This window comes from Schistocerca americana, chromosome 4 (assembly GCF_021461395.2).
Source record: "Schistocerca americana isolate TAMUIC-IGC-003095 chromosome 4, iqSchAmer2.1, whole genome shotgun sequence".
NCBI lineage: Eukaryota > Metazoa > Arthropoda > Insecta > Orthoptera > Acrididae > Schistocerca > Schistocerca americana.
This window is the reverse complement of record NC_060122.1, coordinates 151297392-151313395: the sequence shown is the minus strand read 5'-3', so window position 1 is coordinate 151313395 and position 16004 is coordinate 151297392. Positions and strand designations below refer to the sequence as shown.

The window sequence follows — 16004 nt, the reverse complement described above, 5'->3', positions numbered from 1 at the left end:
GTAATCCCATAGTACAACAAGGTGTAGAACATTAGGTTTTATTTAGAGAGAGACATAAAGCATCTACAGCATGCGGATAACGTAAATGTAAGGGCTGTTATGTTTGTGAGTGTGAACTAACATCAATGTACAAAGCAGATTTACTTCATCTTTATGTAAAATGATGAAACTTTGTTTCTAATAAGGTAAAAACTGTGTGGTCACATTAACCAGAAAATATCTTTTTGAAAGCGATGTGTGTGTGAAAAGTGATTGCAAATGTAAACGCATGTAAACACCAAGGATTAATATTCTGTTTCTGATTGGTGTGATGAAGTTTCGTAATCGTGATTTGGTTTCCATTTGAGAGAAGTGTAAAGTCGTTTTACAAGTAAGTTAGAATATTCATTCAGACTGGATTCAAATCAGCAATCTGTAATCATCATCATATAAAATTCAATGATCTACCACTGTAACAGGTAAGCTACCAGACAATTTAGGTAGATTCGGCTAAAACAACAATTTTCACTAAATGTTTAATTTTGTTTAGTGACATTATCCTTCCTTGTAACTGTGGGAAAACATGTCTTGGAGGTAAATTAATGTCCACTTCACAATGCAACACATTTTTTATTAATTTCACGAGCTTGCGTATTGACATTATGGCAATTTTCGGGCACATTATACACACCTTCTCATTCTCTGGAACACTCAATAACAACTTTTCAGAAGTTTTTATAGATATAGTTGTACATTATGGTACTGGATACCATTTGTAATCCAATTTCTGAAACATTAATTCCAAAACAAGACATCACTGTGATTAAGCTTTATGACAGCAGGAACAGCACGCTAGCCAGTGATGTCACAGGCATCACATGACTCGAATGGAGCGTTTTAGCGGGTTTTCAAATTATTTGAATTTCATTTCAATTTTATAAAAGAATACCGAAATTAAAGAGGGAAAAAAAGCATGTTAGGAGCATAAAATGACATAATTGACCATTTAAGACAATTTCCAGAAAACAGTCAAATACCCTATTTTGTCCTTCTCATAGAACTAAAATATTATTCTGTCTGGTGTGACAGTGTGAAACCTTCATGGTATTTCCAAAACAACAAGGAGGGTTTGGCCAGAAGTGTACGGATATGTTAATGTGAGAAGTGTCACATTTCATTTTTTAATTGTCTGTCAGAATAATAATTATATGCAATAGGAAAAAGGGGAAAAATAATGTGTTCTGCAGTGAATACTTCTGGTTTAGGAGTTTTTGTGCCTTAGAAGCGATGACAAATTTATTATTGCGGAAACAAAAATACAAAAAACTTGTTAAACATACAAGCAATCGTAAAGTGGATTAATGCATCAAATCTTGTGAAAAATAAAGTTTTAGTGCTGAGGCAAGTAATTTGTGATGCATACATGACCTTTAGGCGCTTTAAAAGTGTAAAAATGAAGGGGGGGGGGGGGGGGGGGAACAGATCAACTTCAAATAGGTGTGTGGTTTGTCACCACTGCTACTTCACTAGGGTTTCAAACAGCCAAGAGGAAATATTTAGACCCTGGCCAAAACTCAAGATTTGAAAATGGATTCCTGTACAAAAATTTCCAAGTTTCCTAAAAGAGCTATTAAGTAAGCCAGTTATCTTCCATAAATTTCCATATAAATGAAAAATAATTTGGTTTCATATTTGAAGACAGCTGTTCATTTATTATAATAGTTTATAACAAATTCTATCTGCAGTAATTCTGGCAGAATTGAATAGCCAAGTATGTGCTGCTGCCAATTCAATTTTGTATAAAAAGTGATCATGCTCAGCGAGAAAGAAGTTAAAGGAGTAACTATTGCCAGTCACTGTCAAAATAATTCGTGTATAATATTTGGCCTTCGAAGATCTAGCGGTTCTCTCCAACCGTAAAAAAGATCTGATTCACTCCCTATAAAAACTCCAAGAAACTGCTGCCAAAACTTGACTACAGATATCCTACATAAAATGTTAGCACTTGGTACGAACTACTTAGAGCCTGTGTAGCCAACCTACAACAACTCAGCTTGTCAAAATACCTCAGATACTTAAAAGCACGTACACTATGTGATCAAAAGTATCCGGACACCCTCAAAAACATATGTTTTCATGTTAGGTGCATTGTGGTGCCAGGTACTCCATATCAGCAACCTCACTAGTCATTAGACATTATGAGAGAGCAGAGTGGGGCACTCTGGGGAACTCGCAGACTTCAAACGTGATCAGGTGATTGGGTGTCAAGTGTGTCATATGTCTGTACGCGAGATTTCCACACTCCTAAACATCCCTGGGTCCACTGTTTCCGATGTGATAGTGAAGTGGAATCGTGAAGGGACACTTACAGTACAAAAGCGTACACGCTGACCTCGTCTGTTGACTTACAGAGACCGCTGACAGTTGAAGAGGGTCGTAATGTATAATAGGTAGATATCTATCCTAACCATCACACAGGAATTCCAAACTGCATCAGGATCCACTGCAAGTACTATGACTGTTAGGCAGGAATTGAGAAAACTTGGATTTCGTGGTAGAGCGGCTGCTCATAAGCCACACATCACACCGGTAATTGCCAAATGACACCTCGCTTAGTGTAAGGAGCATAAACATTGGATGATTGAACAGTTAAAAAACATTGTGTGGAGCTACGAATCACGGTACACAATGTGGCGATCCAATGGCAGGCTGTGGTATGGCAAATGCCCAGTGAACGTCTGCCAGCGTGTGATGTGCCAACAGTAAAATTCTGAGGCAGTGGTGTTATGGATTTGGTCGTGTTTTTCATGGAGGGGGCTGGCAACCCTTGTTGTTTTGCATGGCACTATCACAGCACAGGCCTACATTGATGTTTTAAGCACCTTCTTGCTTCCAACTGTTGAAGAGCAATTCAGGGATGGTGATTGCATCTTTCAACGTCATCGAGCTCCTGTTCATAATGCACGGCCTGTGGCGGAGTGGTTACATGACAATAACAGCCCTATAATGGACTGGCCTGCACAGTGTCCTGACCTGAATCCTATAGAACACCTTCAGAATGTTTTGGAACACTGACTTCGTGCCAGGCCTCACCGACAGATATCGATATGTCTGCTCAGTGCAGCCCTCCATGAAGGATGGACTGCCATTCCCCAAGAAATCTTCCAGCACCTGGTAGATCATATGCCTGCGAGAGTGGAAGCTGTCATCAAGGCTAAGGGTGGGCCTAAACAATGTTGAATTCCAGCATTACCGGTGAAGGGTGCCATGAACTTGTAAGCCATTGTCAGCCAGGTGTCTGGATACTTTTGATCACATAGTGTAGCTAGAGGGATTCATAAACCTTCGGAAGATTAAATTGTGAAACAGAGATTGAATCTCTAAATTACAAAAAGCCTATAGAATCTCTTGGAACAGAGTGATTATCTCTGAATGCAAAACAAAAACACTAAAATACACTAATAAAACTATAAGCATCACAGACATAGAAAACCTAACTAATTGGTAGCAAACCACCATTTCATTACATCAAAAAACAAAAAAACAAAAATCTGAGAACATTTTTTGCCCCTATCTGTGTAAGTGGAATTTGTGTGAAAAGTAAATCTCAGGAAGTCTGCACTTTCAGGAAGAGAAAAGTGAAATTAATGTTTATTTTTCACAATGAGTGATGACAGGCTGGTTGTCTAACTCATTAGCTAAATCAAGTTCAGAGAGGTGCTTAAAACTGAAAGAGATAATTAGGGAACCGACATCATAGGTGGTGTTCTACAGGATATCGCCTCCACAATTGTAGAGAGTAATCAAATTGTAGACAGACCAAGAACTGGAACCAAAAGAACCTGGACAGAACATCAGTAGAGAAATTTCGGTGAGAAAATGAGGTTAACCGTTAATAATAATAATAATAATAATAATAATAAGTCCAGGTGGCTTATCAAATTAAATTGTCATCTCGAGCTATGTGAGGCTGGTTTTCGGACTTAATTTTAACTGTAACTGTGTCATTCACAAACTTATAAAACCTCTGTTGAAACCATTTACAGAACAATTTTTTTTTTTTGTGTGTGTGTGTGTGTGTGTGTGTGTGTGTGTGTGTGTGTAAATAACTCACATAATGTTTTACGCATACTGTGATGAAAATTGTTTCTCTTATCAATGGCAGCTAAGGCTAGAGTTTATTTTCAGATGTATATTCTCTGTTCATTAATTATTGAATTTTAGAAAGCCATTTTTTGTTAATTGGAAGTGATTATTCTTTGTGAACTTTAAAAGTTTTGTAGAAGATTTGTATTAGACATAGCCTGCAAAATTCAAATGTGTTCGGTCATGTTTCGCATTGTAACTTATTGCTTCCCCAGTCTGTTGTTGATAGGTGGATGAGCATTTGCTTTGGTCTGTCGGGATGGCATAATTGCTTTTCTACCCAGGAGTTGTGAATTCGACTTGAGAGTAATGGACACAGGATCATGTTGAAGACGTGGAGGTGGTCGTGGGTGAAGCTCTTGTACAGTGCGAGGTGCTGACAACAAGCTGCAGTAGCAACCAGGTCATGCAAATGTAACATGCTTGATTGAAAGCAGGCATAGCTGTCCTTAGTACAGCTGGTGGAAACTCTGACACTAGCCTGTCACAAGCATCACACTCTAAGGAGTTTGTCCTGAGGCCACCTGTCACCGGGTTTCTGTCACCAAACTCTTCACTGCAGGTGTATCATCGAGCCTGCCCGTCTAACGATGAATGCAGGCACAGAGGATGCTGCTAGTTACAGGAGTCTTGGCACATGTTGGTGTGACGCCGAGGGTGGTTGACAGTTTGAACATGTCGTCAGCCATGTGTTTTCAGGGTTGGTAAGTGGATTGTTGTGCCCCAACATTCCTCTGTGTTCCAGTAGTCCAACTGCACCACTCCATGTCAGAGTAATACAGTCATTGAATTTAGTCTGGTACTGCTCTGGCAAAGGGAGTTGTATATATTGCTGTATCAGTGGTGGCAGCGTAATTTTCTTCCAATAGCTTATGCTCTCTGACCGCAGCCTCAGTTTCTCCTCTTACACTTTGAAGTGACAGATCATGATATTTTTTAAAATGATCTAACTAGCTCTTCAGTGCACTGAGATTTTCAGTACCGATCTTCAGGGCGATTTCACGAGCTTTCATTTCAGTATGTTTCTGACTATAGGAATGCTATCACTTCTCATTGCGTGAAATTACATTTAAAGGATGTTTTCACATCTTTGAGTGCAGACATGTGAAAATTTTTCCTTTTGTATCCCCAGGAATTGTTATCATTGGCATTTAAGAACACTTCCTTATTTTTGATTATGCCTCACACATGGACAGTGCTTCATCGTATTTCTTCGCAATGTCAAAAAGTTTTATGTTAAGAGTATCATTGACGTAACATATTGTCTGCTTTTGCTGAACTGTGAGCTTTCTACAATCCCAGGCCATACCTCCACAACTTCAACACTATAACTCCAAAATATAAGAAATGCAAGGCCTGTGTTACAAAATGGAAACAGTGAATGATGGTACCACTCAAAGTGGCTTGGCCATGAACTTTGAATAGAAGAAAATATGATCCATTTATTTGTATTTTTAATTTGAAAAACATGATTTAGATGCCAATTTTTTCATTTATTTTTTGTGGGTGGGCATTATAGTCCAGTAAAATATGTGCTTGGAAACCAGAAGGTTTTTATGATTTTGCAAAGTAACACATTTGAGAAATCTCAATCAAAAACAAAGATTAAAGTGTTGTAGCTGGATTTCATAGTTAGTGAAATTCTGTAAAAGACTTCGTGATCACCTTTGTAAAATTATTTCTAAAACTCAGTATTGCAGTTTTGACCATATGGCTGTTATCAAGTGGAAACAATTGCACTTTAGTATGTGTCAGAATCTAAAAGTCATTGGGCATACCATGATAAGAAAGATGGTTTCATCGCATTGTGTTCCTGATACTACTTCATGTGTGGAGATTGTGGATTTGCACCGCACAGGTTGGCCATCCATCCCTCAACATCACATTTACATCGTTAGTGGTCTCATTTCCATAGACCATGTATGGACCATCTGGGAATTATTTGTAGATGTTGGTCTGTCATCAAATGGTGTGGCACATACTGACGAGATGACTTTAACATTCCTTGCATTCCTTTGGGTTCCACATCGACTGAATGACGTACGAAATGGCACTGGTATGCACTGGCTGCTGTCCACCTGGACACACATCACAATGAGGGAAACATTTCTACAGCATATTGTCACCATTTTTGAGACGTGGGTACAAGCCTGAGTTAAAGCATTACTCAGAAGGATGGCATCACCCAGATTGCAATGCCCACAGAAATTTCAACAAGAACATAGTCAAGTATAGCTTAAGCTGAGCTATGCCTTGTCAACTGTCACCAGCGGCTTCTTGATATTTGACAGAACTTAGTAGGCTTTTTGGGTGACTGTACTGAAGGAATGTAATGCAAATGTATTTTTGGTTAATTAAATATTGTGTTCTATTAATATTACCACTACTTTATTTACAGCTCTCATATTGTACACATTAAATTCTTAATAACACACATTGAACAATTAATAAATTGTGCTGGTATGACTCTTGGAAGCATTATTCATCAGCAGTCAATGTTAGTGTCAAGTAAAGTGTTTCATTAATCTAAACAGTCTTTAATGCTAATCTTCCACCATGGTCATGCACAGTGCTGCAACCCCCCTTTTTTTTTTCTTTTTTTTTCCGGACCACTTGTTGGTTTCCCTGCATATAAACTTAACCTGCCATATTTCAGCTGAACACAAGATATTGTGCTCTTCTCACACAAGTTATATAAATACTTCAGCATTAAAGGAGACCACACAATGTAAAGCAGAAGCACTGAGTGGCTGATAACCACACATAAAAGAAAGAAAAATTGCTATATTCTTAGTTATTATTCGATGAGGTAGACTAAAACACCCACATGCACACTATAGTGCTATTCTCAGCAGGTGGACTGGTTGTTATGAGGGTAGTGTCGGAAGTGGTGAGTAAAGGGAGATGTGGGTGGGAGGCAGGGAGGAGGACTAGGGGTGGGTGGCTCTTGGCTTAGAGGGTGGCAGTGTGTTTGCCAGCTAGGAAAGTGGGATGGAGGAGTGGCAGATATATAGGCTGGTGTGATTTTAGCAGCCAGTGGAATGCGGTTCATGCTGAAGGGGAAGTGAATTGGGAGAGGGTGACAGAGAAAGGGGACCTTGGGTGGAAGTTGTGGGGACAGTGGGTTATCAGAGATTGAGGCCAGGACAGCTACGGGATAACTGCAAGCAAGAGTAGTTCAGGGAAGCTGGTAGTGGAGGAAATGATCCAGATGGCTCAAGTTGTGAAGCAGCCATTGAAATTGAGAATGTTATGCTCAGCTGCATGTCAGGCCACTATGTGGTAAAACTTTGTTCTTGACAATAATTTGGCAGTGGCCATTCATCCTGGCAGACAGCTGGTTGGAAGTCATACCAACGCAAAAGCCTGTGAATTGTTTGTAGCAGAATTCCTACGTAACATGCCTGCTTTCACAGGAGGCCCGACTTATGATGAGGTGGGATAAGCCCCCGATAGGATTGGAGTAGGAGGTGCTGGGTGGGTAGATGGGCATGCCTTGCACCTTGATCTGCCACAGGGATACGATCCCTACGGGAAGGGATTGGGAGTCTAGAGTGGCATTGGGATGGACTAGTATGTTGTATAGGTTGGGTGGACGATCATAGTACTTGAGAAAAATGTGGAAGTGAAGGGGTTAAACCCAAACCATTTTAAAATTTTAGAAAGTGCGACAAAAGAAACATTGGCAGTAGAAGAACAAATAAAGGCTTTTAAAAAATTGGATAATTTCATTGCGACAGTGTATACATTTCATAAATTGTGAAATTACATGAAAAATTGAAAATTTTGTACCTGTGTCTTAAGATCTAAATGACATTCTGCGAGTTTTGAGTTGCGACTTGTGTGTTTCAAGAAATCATTGAGACTTTCACGTTTCTAGAAATAATTGGAATTCACATAAATGAAATCTTTAAAAATACTGTAAATGCATCATGTAAGTACACATTACTTGCAATTGAAAATAGTGGATAAAGTGTTTGATTTTTTGGCAGTAAAGTGTATTATGTTGTATAAGTCTGCTTGATTTTAAATAGATTTCTGTCATTGCAGTAATTTTGGTTTTGTTGTCAGTGGCCTTAATTTGCTATTTTTCACTACTTCATTATAAACCTCATATGTTAGTATTGTTTTCCACGAAACTATAGTTACACACAGCATTTTAAATTTTTTATGAGAGTTCCATCTTCTTGTAAGTGAGGACCATAAAGTTGTTACTTATTGATTGTGTTAGTTACGATATGCGAGAAACAAATGTATATATTCACCTGGAAGTTTGTAATACCTGGAAAACACAGAATTCTCAGGGGATGTCTTCTAAGCCACCCTAGGGTGGCAGTGAAGCCATATGCAGGCAATTGCTGCTGTGCTGGATCAGTGCCTAGTTACAAGGCTTCTTCCCACATGTTAACATAACATATGGCTATCAGTCGTGTAATGCATGGAATTTCCAGAATTTGTTCTGAGCATAGAGGACAGAGTATGCCAATGGCCACAGTCAGCAGCAACCCATCGGACATGAGAGTTGCTTATTTCCACTATCCAAGGCATTGCCTACTAGCAGTGTGGTCAGTGTTGTATTTATGATCACGATTCAGGCACATAAAGTATACAGTGTACCAATTATGCAACATGAACAGCCAATGCCAGTCTTAGACACTTCACACAAAGATGTCTGGCATGTGTTGAGATGAAATAACGAAATATTATGTGTGATAGAAAAAGACAACTGGCTACATTTCAGAATCATCAGTATTCAAAATGCTGGGAAAATTTTAAGATTTACATAAGAAATGAATAGTTTAATGGTTAATGCAAAGTAGCAAGAAAAATTTCAAGAGCTGGAACTAAAGGATTAATATGAAATAATAAAACTCTGTTGTGTGGTAGTACAGTCAGAAAAAATTTCAGCCTACATTAAATGCATATAAAAATAGAAATAGCATGATATTTATGGGGAAAGAAGTATTGCAAAGATCAAAAGAATATTTTGAAAACATGCTGAATATCAACTCAGACCAAGTATCAGGAGATCCACAAGTACAGTGGAAAAGTACATGGACAAGCAAAGAAGAAAGGGAAAGTGGAGCCACACAGATTGAAAAATACTTGCACACCTTGCGAAGATAATATAGTGCCAGAGCTTGTGAAACGTGGTGGTTAACTCCTAGTACATGAAAGGTATGCATTAATAAATAAACTTGGGTAAAAAGCCAGAGGACTAGAAAGCTGGAGCAAGAGTGAATACTGTAACCTTCAAATTCTCCAAAAGTAAGCGAAAAATATACGTATTCTGAAGAGCAGATAAAAATTCGCTTGACACCTTTGTGAGCGACAATTTCCTCTCCTTCCAAATTAACAGTGTAAGTGTAGGCCAGATGTGGCTTCAATTCAGACATAGTATCAGCAGCATTAGAGAGATTTATACCAAATGAATTACCAAAACTGTGGAATTGATCCCCCTCGGTACGCAAAATTGGCAAGAACACTGTTGCAGAAACATCGAAAAAGCATCCCAAATTTAAAAGAATACAAAATTCCCAAGATTGGTGACCTTTTACAGAAGCTCAGATTTTAGTGTGGAGTTCAATGCAAGATGATATAATAGTTTCCACAGTGAAGCTTTGTCTTGAAACGTGGCAGAAAAGCCACAGAGATTCTGGTTGTATGTAAAGTATGCTAGTGGCAAGATACAACCAATGCCTTCTCAGCGTGATAACAGTGGAAGTACTATCAGTGACAGTGCTGCTGAAGCAGAGTTAGAAAAGATTTTTCTTGTGAAACATAACTATCTCTTTACTTGCACAAAGTGTTGGGTGCTAACATGTTTCTGGATTTCCAGAAGGCTTTTGACTCCGTACCTCACAAGCGGCTTGTAATGTAATTGCTTGCTTACGGACTATTGTCTCAGTTATGGAACTGGATTTGTGATTTCCTGTCCAAGAGGTCACAGCTCACAGTAGTTGACGGAAAGTTATAGAGTAAAACAGTAGTGATTTCTGGCATTCTCCAAGGTAGCGTTATAGGATCTCTGCTATTTCTTATCTATATAAATGATTTAGAATACAATCTGAACAGCCATCTTAGGTTGTTTGCAGATGAAAATGTCATTTATCCTCTAGTAAAGTCATCAGAAGATAAAAACAAATTGGAAAACAGATTTAGAAAAAATATCTTTATGGTGCAAAAATTGGCAATTGTCCCTAAATACTGAGAAGTGTGAAGTCATCCACATGAGTGCTAAAAGGAATCTGTTAAACTTTGGTTACACAATAAATCAATCAAATCTAATGGCCATAAATGCAACTAAATACTTAGGAATTACAATTATGAACACCTTAAATTGGAAATAACACACAGAGAATGGTGTGGGAAAGATGAACCAAAAACTGCGATTTGTTAGGAGAACACTTAGAAGATGCAATAGATCTACTAAAGAGACTGCCTACACCACCCTTGTCGTCCGCAGCTCGTGGTCTAGTGGCTAGCATTGCAGCCTCTGGATCACGGGATCCCTGGTGCGATTCACGGCTGGGTTGGGGATTTTCTCTGTCCGGGGACTGGATGTTTGTGTTGACCACCTCATTTCATCATCATTTGTGACTGTGGCTAAATTGGACTGTGTAAAAATTGGGACTTCGTACAGGTGCTGGTGACCGTGCAGTTACAGGGTTAACTGAGTATGTCAAGAAAGTTCAAAGAAGAGCAGCACATTTTGTATTATCAAGAAATAGGAGAGAGAGTGTCTGGGACATGATACAGGATTTGTGGTGGACATAATTAAAACAAAGGCATTTCTCATTGCAGTGGTATCTTCTCACGAAATTTCAGTCACCAACTTCCTCCTCTGAATGCAAAAATATTTTGTTGACGCTGACCTGCATAGGGAGAAACAATCATCATAATAAAAAAAGGGAAATCAGAGCTCGCACGGAAGGAAATAGGTGTTCATTTTTTTCCGCACGCTGTTCTAGAGTGGAATAATAGAGAATTATTGTGAATCCCCTGCCAGGAACTTAAGTGTGATTCACTGATTATCTGTGGAGATGTAAGTGTCCTATTAATAAGAAATCAGAAAAGGGCATTGCTCTCTTCCTCTGCTGCCTGCGATATATATTATCAGTGTAAATGTTTTGTTGCAGGAACTGCAGTTGCCGATGCTGAAAATATCTGCTCCAGAGCTTGTTGGTGGAGTCTCTGGAGAGTCTGAAGGACGAATAAGAGATTTATTTGATCAGGCAGTCAGCCTGTCACCATGTATTTTGTTTCTTGATGAAATAGATGCTATAACTCCACATCGTCTGACAGCTCAGAGGGAAATGGAAAGGAGAATTGTTGCACAGCTCTTGACCTGCCTTGATGGTAAAAGGAAAAATGTTTGTTGATACGTATATCGTTAAATTAATTTTAAACTAGTGGTAAGTTTGTTTAAATTTCTATATTATGTTGCATCAAAAGAATAATAATCAGCATTTTTATTCGAATAAGACAGCTTCCTATCTTGTGTGAGAAGGCATTTTATATAAAAATTAAGTTAGCAGTGCAGAACTATGTGTGAAGCAATTTCACTTTGTCTGTGGACATTTATTTATCTATCTTCACTGGTGATGGAGAGTTTGTCATATTTTGTCTCCTCACTGGTACTGGACAGTTTGTCACGTTTCATCTCCCTTTGTCCCCACTTTAAATCTGTGGTCTGAGTTACCTGCCCTCTTTCCAACCTTCGCCAGGCAAAATACCCCTTTTGTCCTTGAGTAAGGAACATATTGGTTCTGTAAATTAGGGATGTTATTGTTCACTTTAGAATTTGTTTGTAGTAGTTGGAACTTTAGCTCTTGTAGCTAAGTAGTGTGCAGCCATTGTCTCCCCTCATAATTCAAAAATTTGTAAAATTCCTTCTCTCCTCATTAAGAAACAAATATTTGCTAGAGTCATATGCATACACACGCATTCACTGTCTGACCCGGTTAAAATGCAGCACAGTTGATAAAGGGAATGTAAATTGGTAGAACCAAATCAACCATCTTCACTCCTTGGCAAGATAAAATTAGCAGCCACAACTCTTGACACCCCTATTGTGAATGAAGTTTTAATCAAATGGACTTAGGTTGATTCCAAGATCCTGCCACTGTATTGGAAACAAAAGTTCGGAATCATCTCCCCTAAACCTCCAGGTGAGGTATCTGCAGTACTGTAATCTTTTGTCATACACATCCTTGTTAGTCATGCATGTTCAGGGTGTGTATGACGCGAGGCAACCGGGAGATCCGGTAAAAAACCCGGGAATTTTTTCATCCGGTAGAAAACCGGGAAAAACCCAGAATATTTTTAGAATTCTGGGAATTTTTCGCTGTTTTATTTTTCAGTTAAATTTTTGTAATGTTGACTGGTAAGAACCGGTACTCTAACAAAGGATATTACTTTATCCCACTACTGCAGAACAATACTTCAACAATAAAACATAAATGAGAGGAAAAAATGAAAATAACTTAAATTGCAAAGGAAATGCGCCATATACGACGACACCCAGTGCTCATGCAGTCTACCAATTGAAAATGTGTCAAAGGCTTTGGGTAGATTCTCCCGCTTCTGGCTACAGGAATGTGGCTGTTGGCTGTGCAAATAGTCGCAGCAAGCAGCTGGATGCTACTGGGAAAAAGGGGTGTCAAATCCATATTCATCAGGAAAAAAACTTGTTTCGCAAAGCACCTAGCATCCAGCGCACATTGGTCTATCGATTAATCATATGATTTTGAAAAGCTTCCCTGTTGGTTTTTGAACACATTTTAAGTTGATTTCTGAATGAATCATAAGTTGACTTTTGAATGTATGCATAGTGTATGTGATGTCTCTGTCAGGAGAATCCTTGTCGCATCTAGAAATAAACTTTCTGCAGACAAAAGGGGACAGGGCTTTACGAGCTGAGAAAGTAAAGCCGAATGCGAATGCCAATCACTGTCTGATTATGTGGTTGATTGGGTTTGCGAATGATCAGAATTGTTAGAATTACTAGTGAAATCCATAGATTCAGACTACCAGAATGGAAATAAACGACTGACAGGAATAACAGGTGAGAAAGATTATGCATTATCTTCTTGGTGTATCCAAGAAAATGAAATTTTGACAGAAAATTTTTGGCCAGATTGCTACACTAGTAAGGGCCAGTAGTACAGACCCCGGCTAGCAGCCGCGTAAGTTCTACTCTGGAAGTAACGTGGAAAACGTGTTGTTCGAACACGTAATAACGCCTAACCGGAAAATAATTGCGGGATAACTAAACCTGTGATTCTGGGAGGGTTAGTGAAGTTAATCAGCGAACAAATTTTGACAATGACAGCAGTAGCTACAGAATTGGTGATGACAAGAGTGTTTGGTAGAACGAGGAAGGAGAAGAAACAGGGACATCACACAAATTATGGAAGAATAAGAGGATTCCAAATTTATATAAAAATTTCGTAATACTACTTTTCGATATTTCGTAATACTACTTTTCGATCTTGTGCTTGAGAAGCTGGTGCGTATGAATGAAATGTGAAACTATTACCTAACATAAAGCTTTTTCTTGTAGTGGGCCTAATAGGCATTTAATATTGGTACTTCGTGAATTATATCCTGTCGTTATAAAAATGGCCATTTGTGCCAAAACAGTCTCGTTTATTTGGTATGTTTCAAAATTGCTACCATGTTAGAATGCCTATTTTGTTTTATCTAGCAAACAATGACAAAATAGTCGTAATCAGATTGAGAAACCACACCAGTCTTGGGTATTATTTGTATTAACAGCTTTTTTGGTATTAGATAACGACATTTCGATTTTTCATGTAGCAAAACGTTTTACGAACTTTGATGAGGTAATAGATTCTTTCGCAGAAAGGAAAGCAGGCCATGTAAAGCTGTAGCAAGATAAGAGAGGAAAAAATGATAGGAGCTAAGGTTTGAAGAAATGTGTAATTTCTTGCTTGTCTCTTGTCAGTATTGGTTTTATATATCCTATATTCAATTTTATGTCACACAAAACAGCAAGTTGTTAACTAATAGGCAATACCGAGTCCAGATTTTCTGATGAGTTCTTGTTCTCTCGATTACAAATAATCCCATCCGCTATTAATTGCGAGATTTTTTAAAGAGTGGCAGGCGATCAGACATTTATGTCATTATTAAAAATTTTAATATAATGGAAGGAAACATTCCACGTGGGAAAAATTATATATAAAAACAAAGATGAGGTGACTTACCGAACAAAAGCGCTGGCAGGCCGATAGACACACAAACAAACACAAACATACACACAAAATTCAAGCTTTCGCAACAAACTGTTGCCTCATCAGGAAAGAGGGAAGGAGAGGGGAAGACGAAAGGAAGTGGGTTTTAAGGGAGAGGGTAAGGAGTCATTCCAATCCCGGGAGCGGAAAGACTTACCTTAGGGGGAAAAAAGGACAGGTATACACTCGCACACACGCACATATCCATCCACACATACAGACACAAGCAGACATATTTAAAGACCAAAATGAATATGTCTGCTTGTGTCTGTATGTGTGGATGGATATGTGCGTGTGTGCGAGTGTATACCTGTCCTTTTTTCCCCCTAAGGTAAGTCTTTCCGCTCCCGGGATTGGAATGACTCCTTACCCTCTCCCTTAAAACCCACTTCCTTTCGTCTTCCCCTCTCCTTCCCTCTTTCCTGATGAGGCAACAGTTTGTTGCGAAAGCTTGAACTTTGTGTGTATGTTTGTGTTTGTTTGTGTGTCTATCGACCTGCCAGCGCTTTTGTTCAGTAAGTCACCTCATCTTTGTTTTTAAAAATTTCAATGGCGCATTTGTGTGATATATCTTAAAGTGTAACACTCGCAAAAAAGGTCAACAGCAAGTCCGAAAGCTTAGCTTCTCTTGCAGCTTGAGACCAATATTATATGTGAAAGCTTTGCTTTTCTTGTAGCAACGCTATGTATATTAATTTAAGCTATTAACTTTCCCTGTTTGTGTGTTCGTGCCACTTAACAGTGATGTTGCTGTTGGCTGACTACATCACGTGTCCTATGCTCTGAATATCCGCTGTCATCGGCTGGCGAGATCACGTGACATGAGCTATGACTGGCTTACAAAAGCGCATTGAAATCTCGATTTCAATGATTCGGAAAGTAACATGCGGTGTTTGGTGGAATCCCAATCTATGCTTTCGCAATACAAAAATACACAGCGTACATGTTGCTGCACATCAAAGATATTTCCACAACGTGTCTTTTTCCCTAAGTTTCATTTTCTTAAGTGCTGGGAAATTGTACGCCGTGTATAAAACCGTAACAATTCAAATGATTGATAAGGGAAAATATACTGTCACGTGGGAGAAAGTGTCTTTTTAACCGGTAAATCCGGGAATTTTTTTTTCTTGTCCACATATACAGCCTGATGTTTCCTGATGTCATATGTTAGGTAACTGTATTGATCTTTTCTTATTCTTGGAAAACAGCAAAGTACTTCCTCGTACTGTTACCTCGTTTTGTTCACCTGGCTATGTGCCCTGCCCACCTCCACTTCATTTTTATGTCAGTTGTGTTTACATTTCCCACCCCAGTTTGTTCCCTGATTTGTTTGTTTTCCCATGTCTCCTAATAATCATCAACATACACATCTCCATTATTTGTGGAGCTGCTTTCAGCCATAAATGTCCATGTACAGCTGCCAAACCAATATTTGTAAACTAATCCTTTGACTTCATTATTATTTTGTGCTAGTTTTGATATGTTGGTTATTCATTACTTTAATCTTCGTAATTTTTCAGTTGTTTTTCCAAACTTCCTGTATTGAGTATTGCCATTTTTGTGGATGTTTGTGTGCAATAAAGGCAAACACATTATTACTTCATTTTACCTTTTAAGGGA

General features: G+C 38.6%; 1 protein-coding gene across 2 annotated transcripts in view; it reads left to right on the top strand.

Moving 5' to 3' along the window:
* Nucleotides 1-16004, top strand: part of LOC124612860 (nuclear valosin-containing protein-like) — a 154021-nt gene that overhangs the window by 90302 nt on the left and 47715 nt on the right. For both annotated transcript variants that reach the window (XM_047141291.1, XM_047141290.1), the window contains exon 8: nt 11265-11484. In XM_047141291.1, the coding sequence (XP_046997247.1) occupies nt 11265-11484 (220 nt within the window). The remainder of the gene's footprint in view (nt 1-11264; nt 11485-16004) is intronic.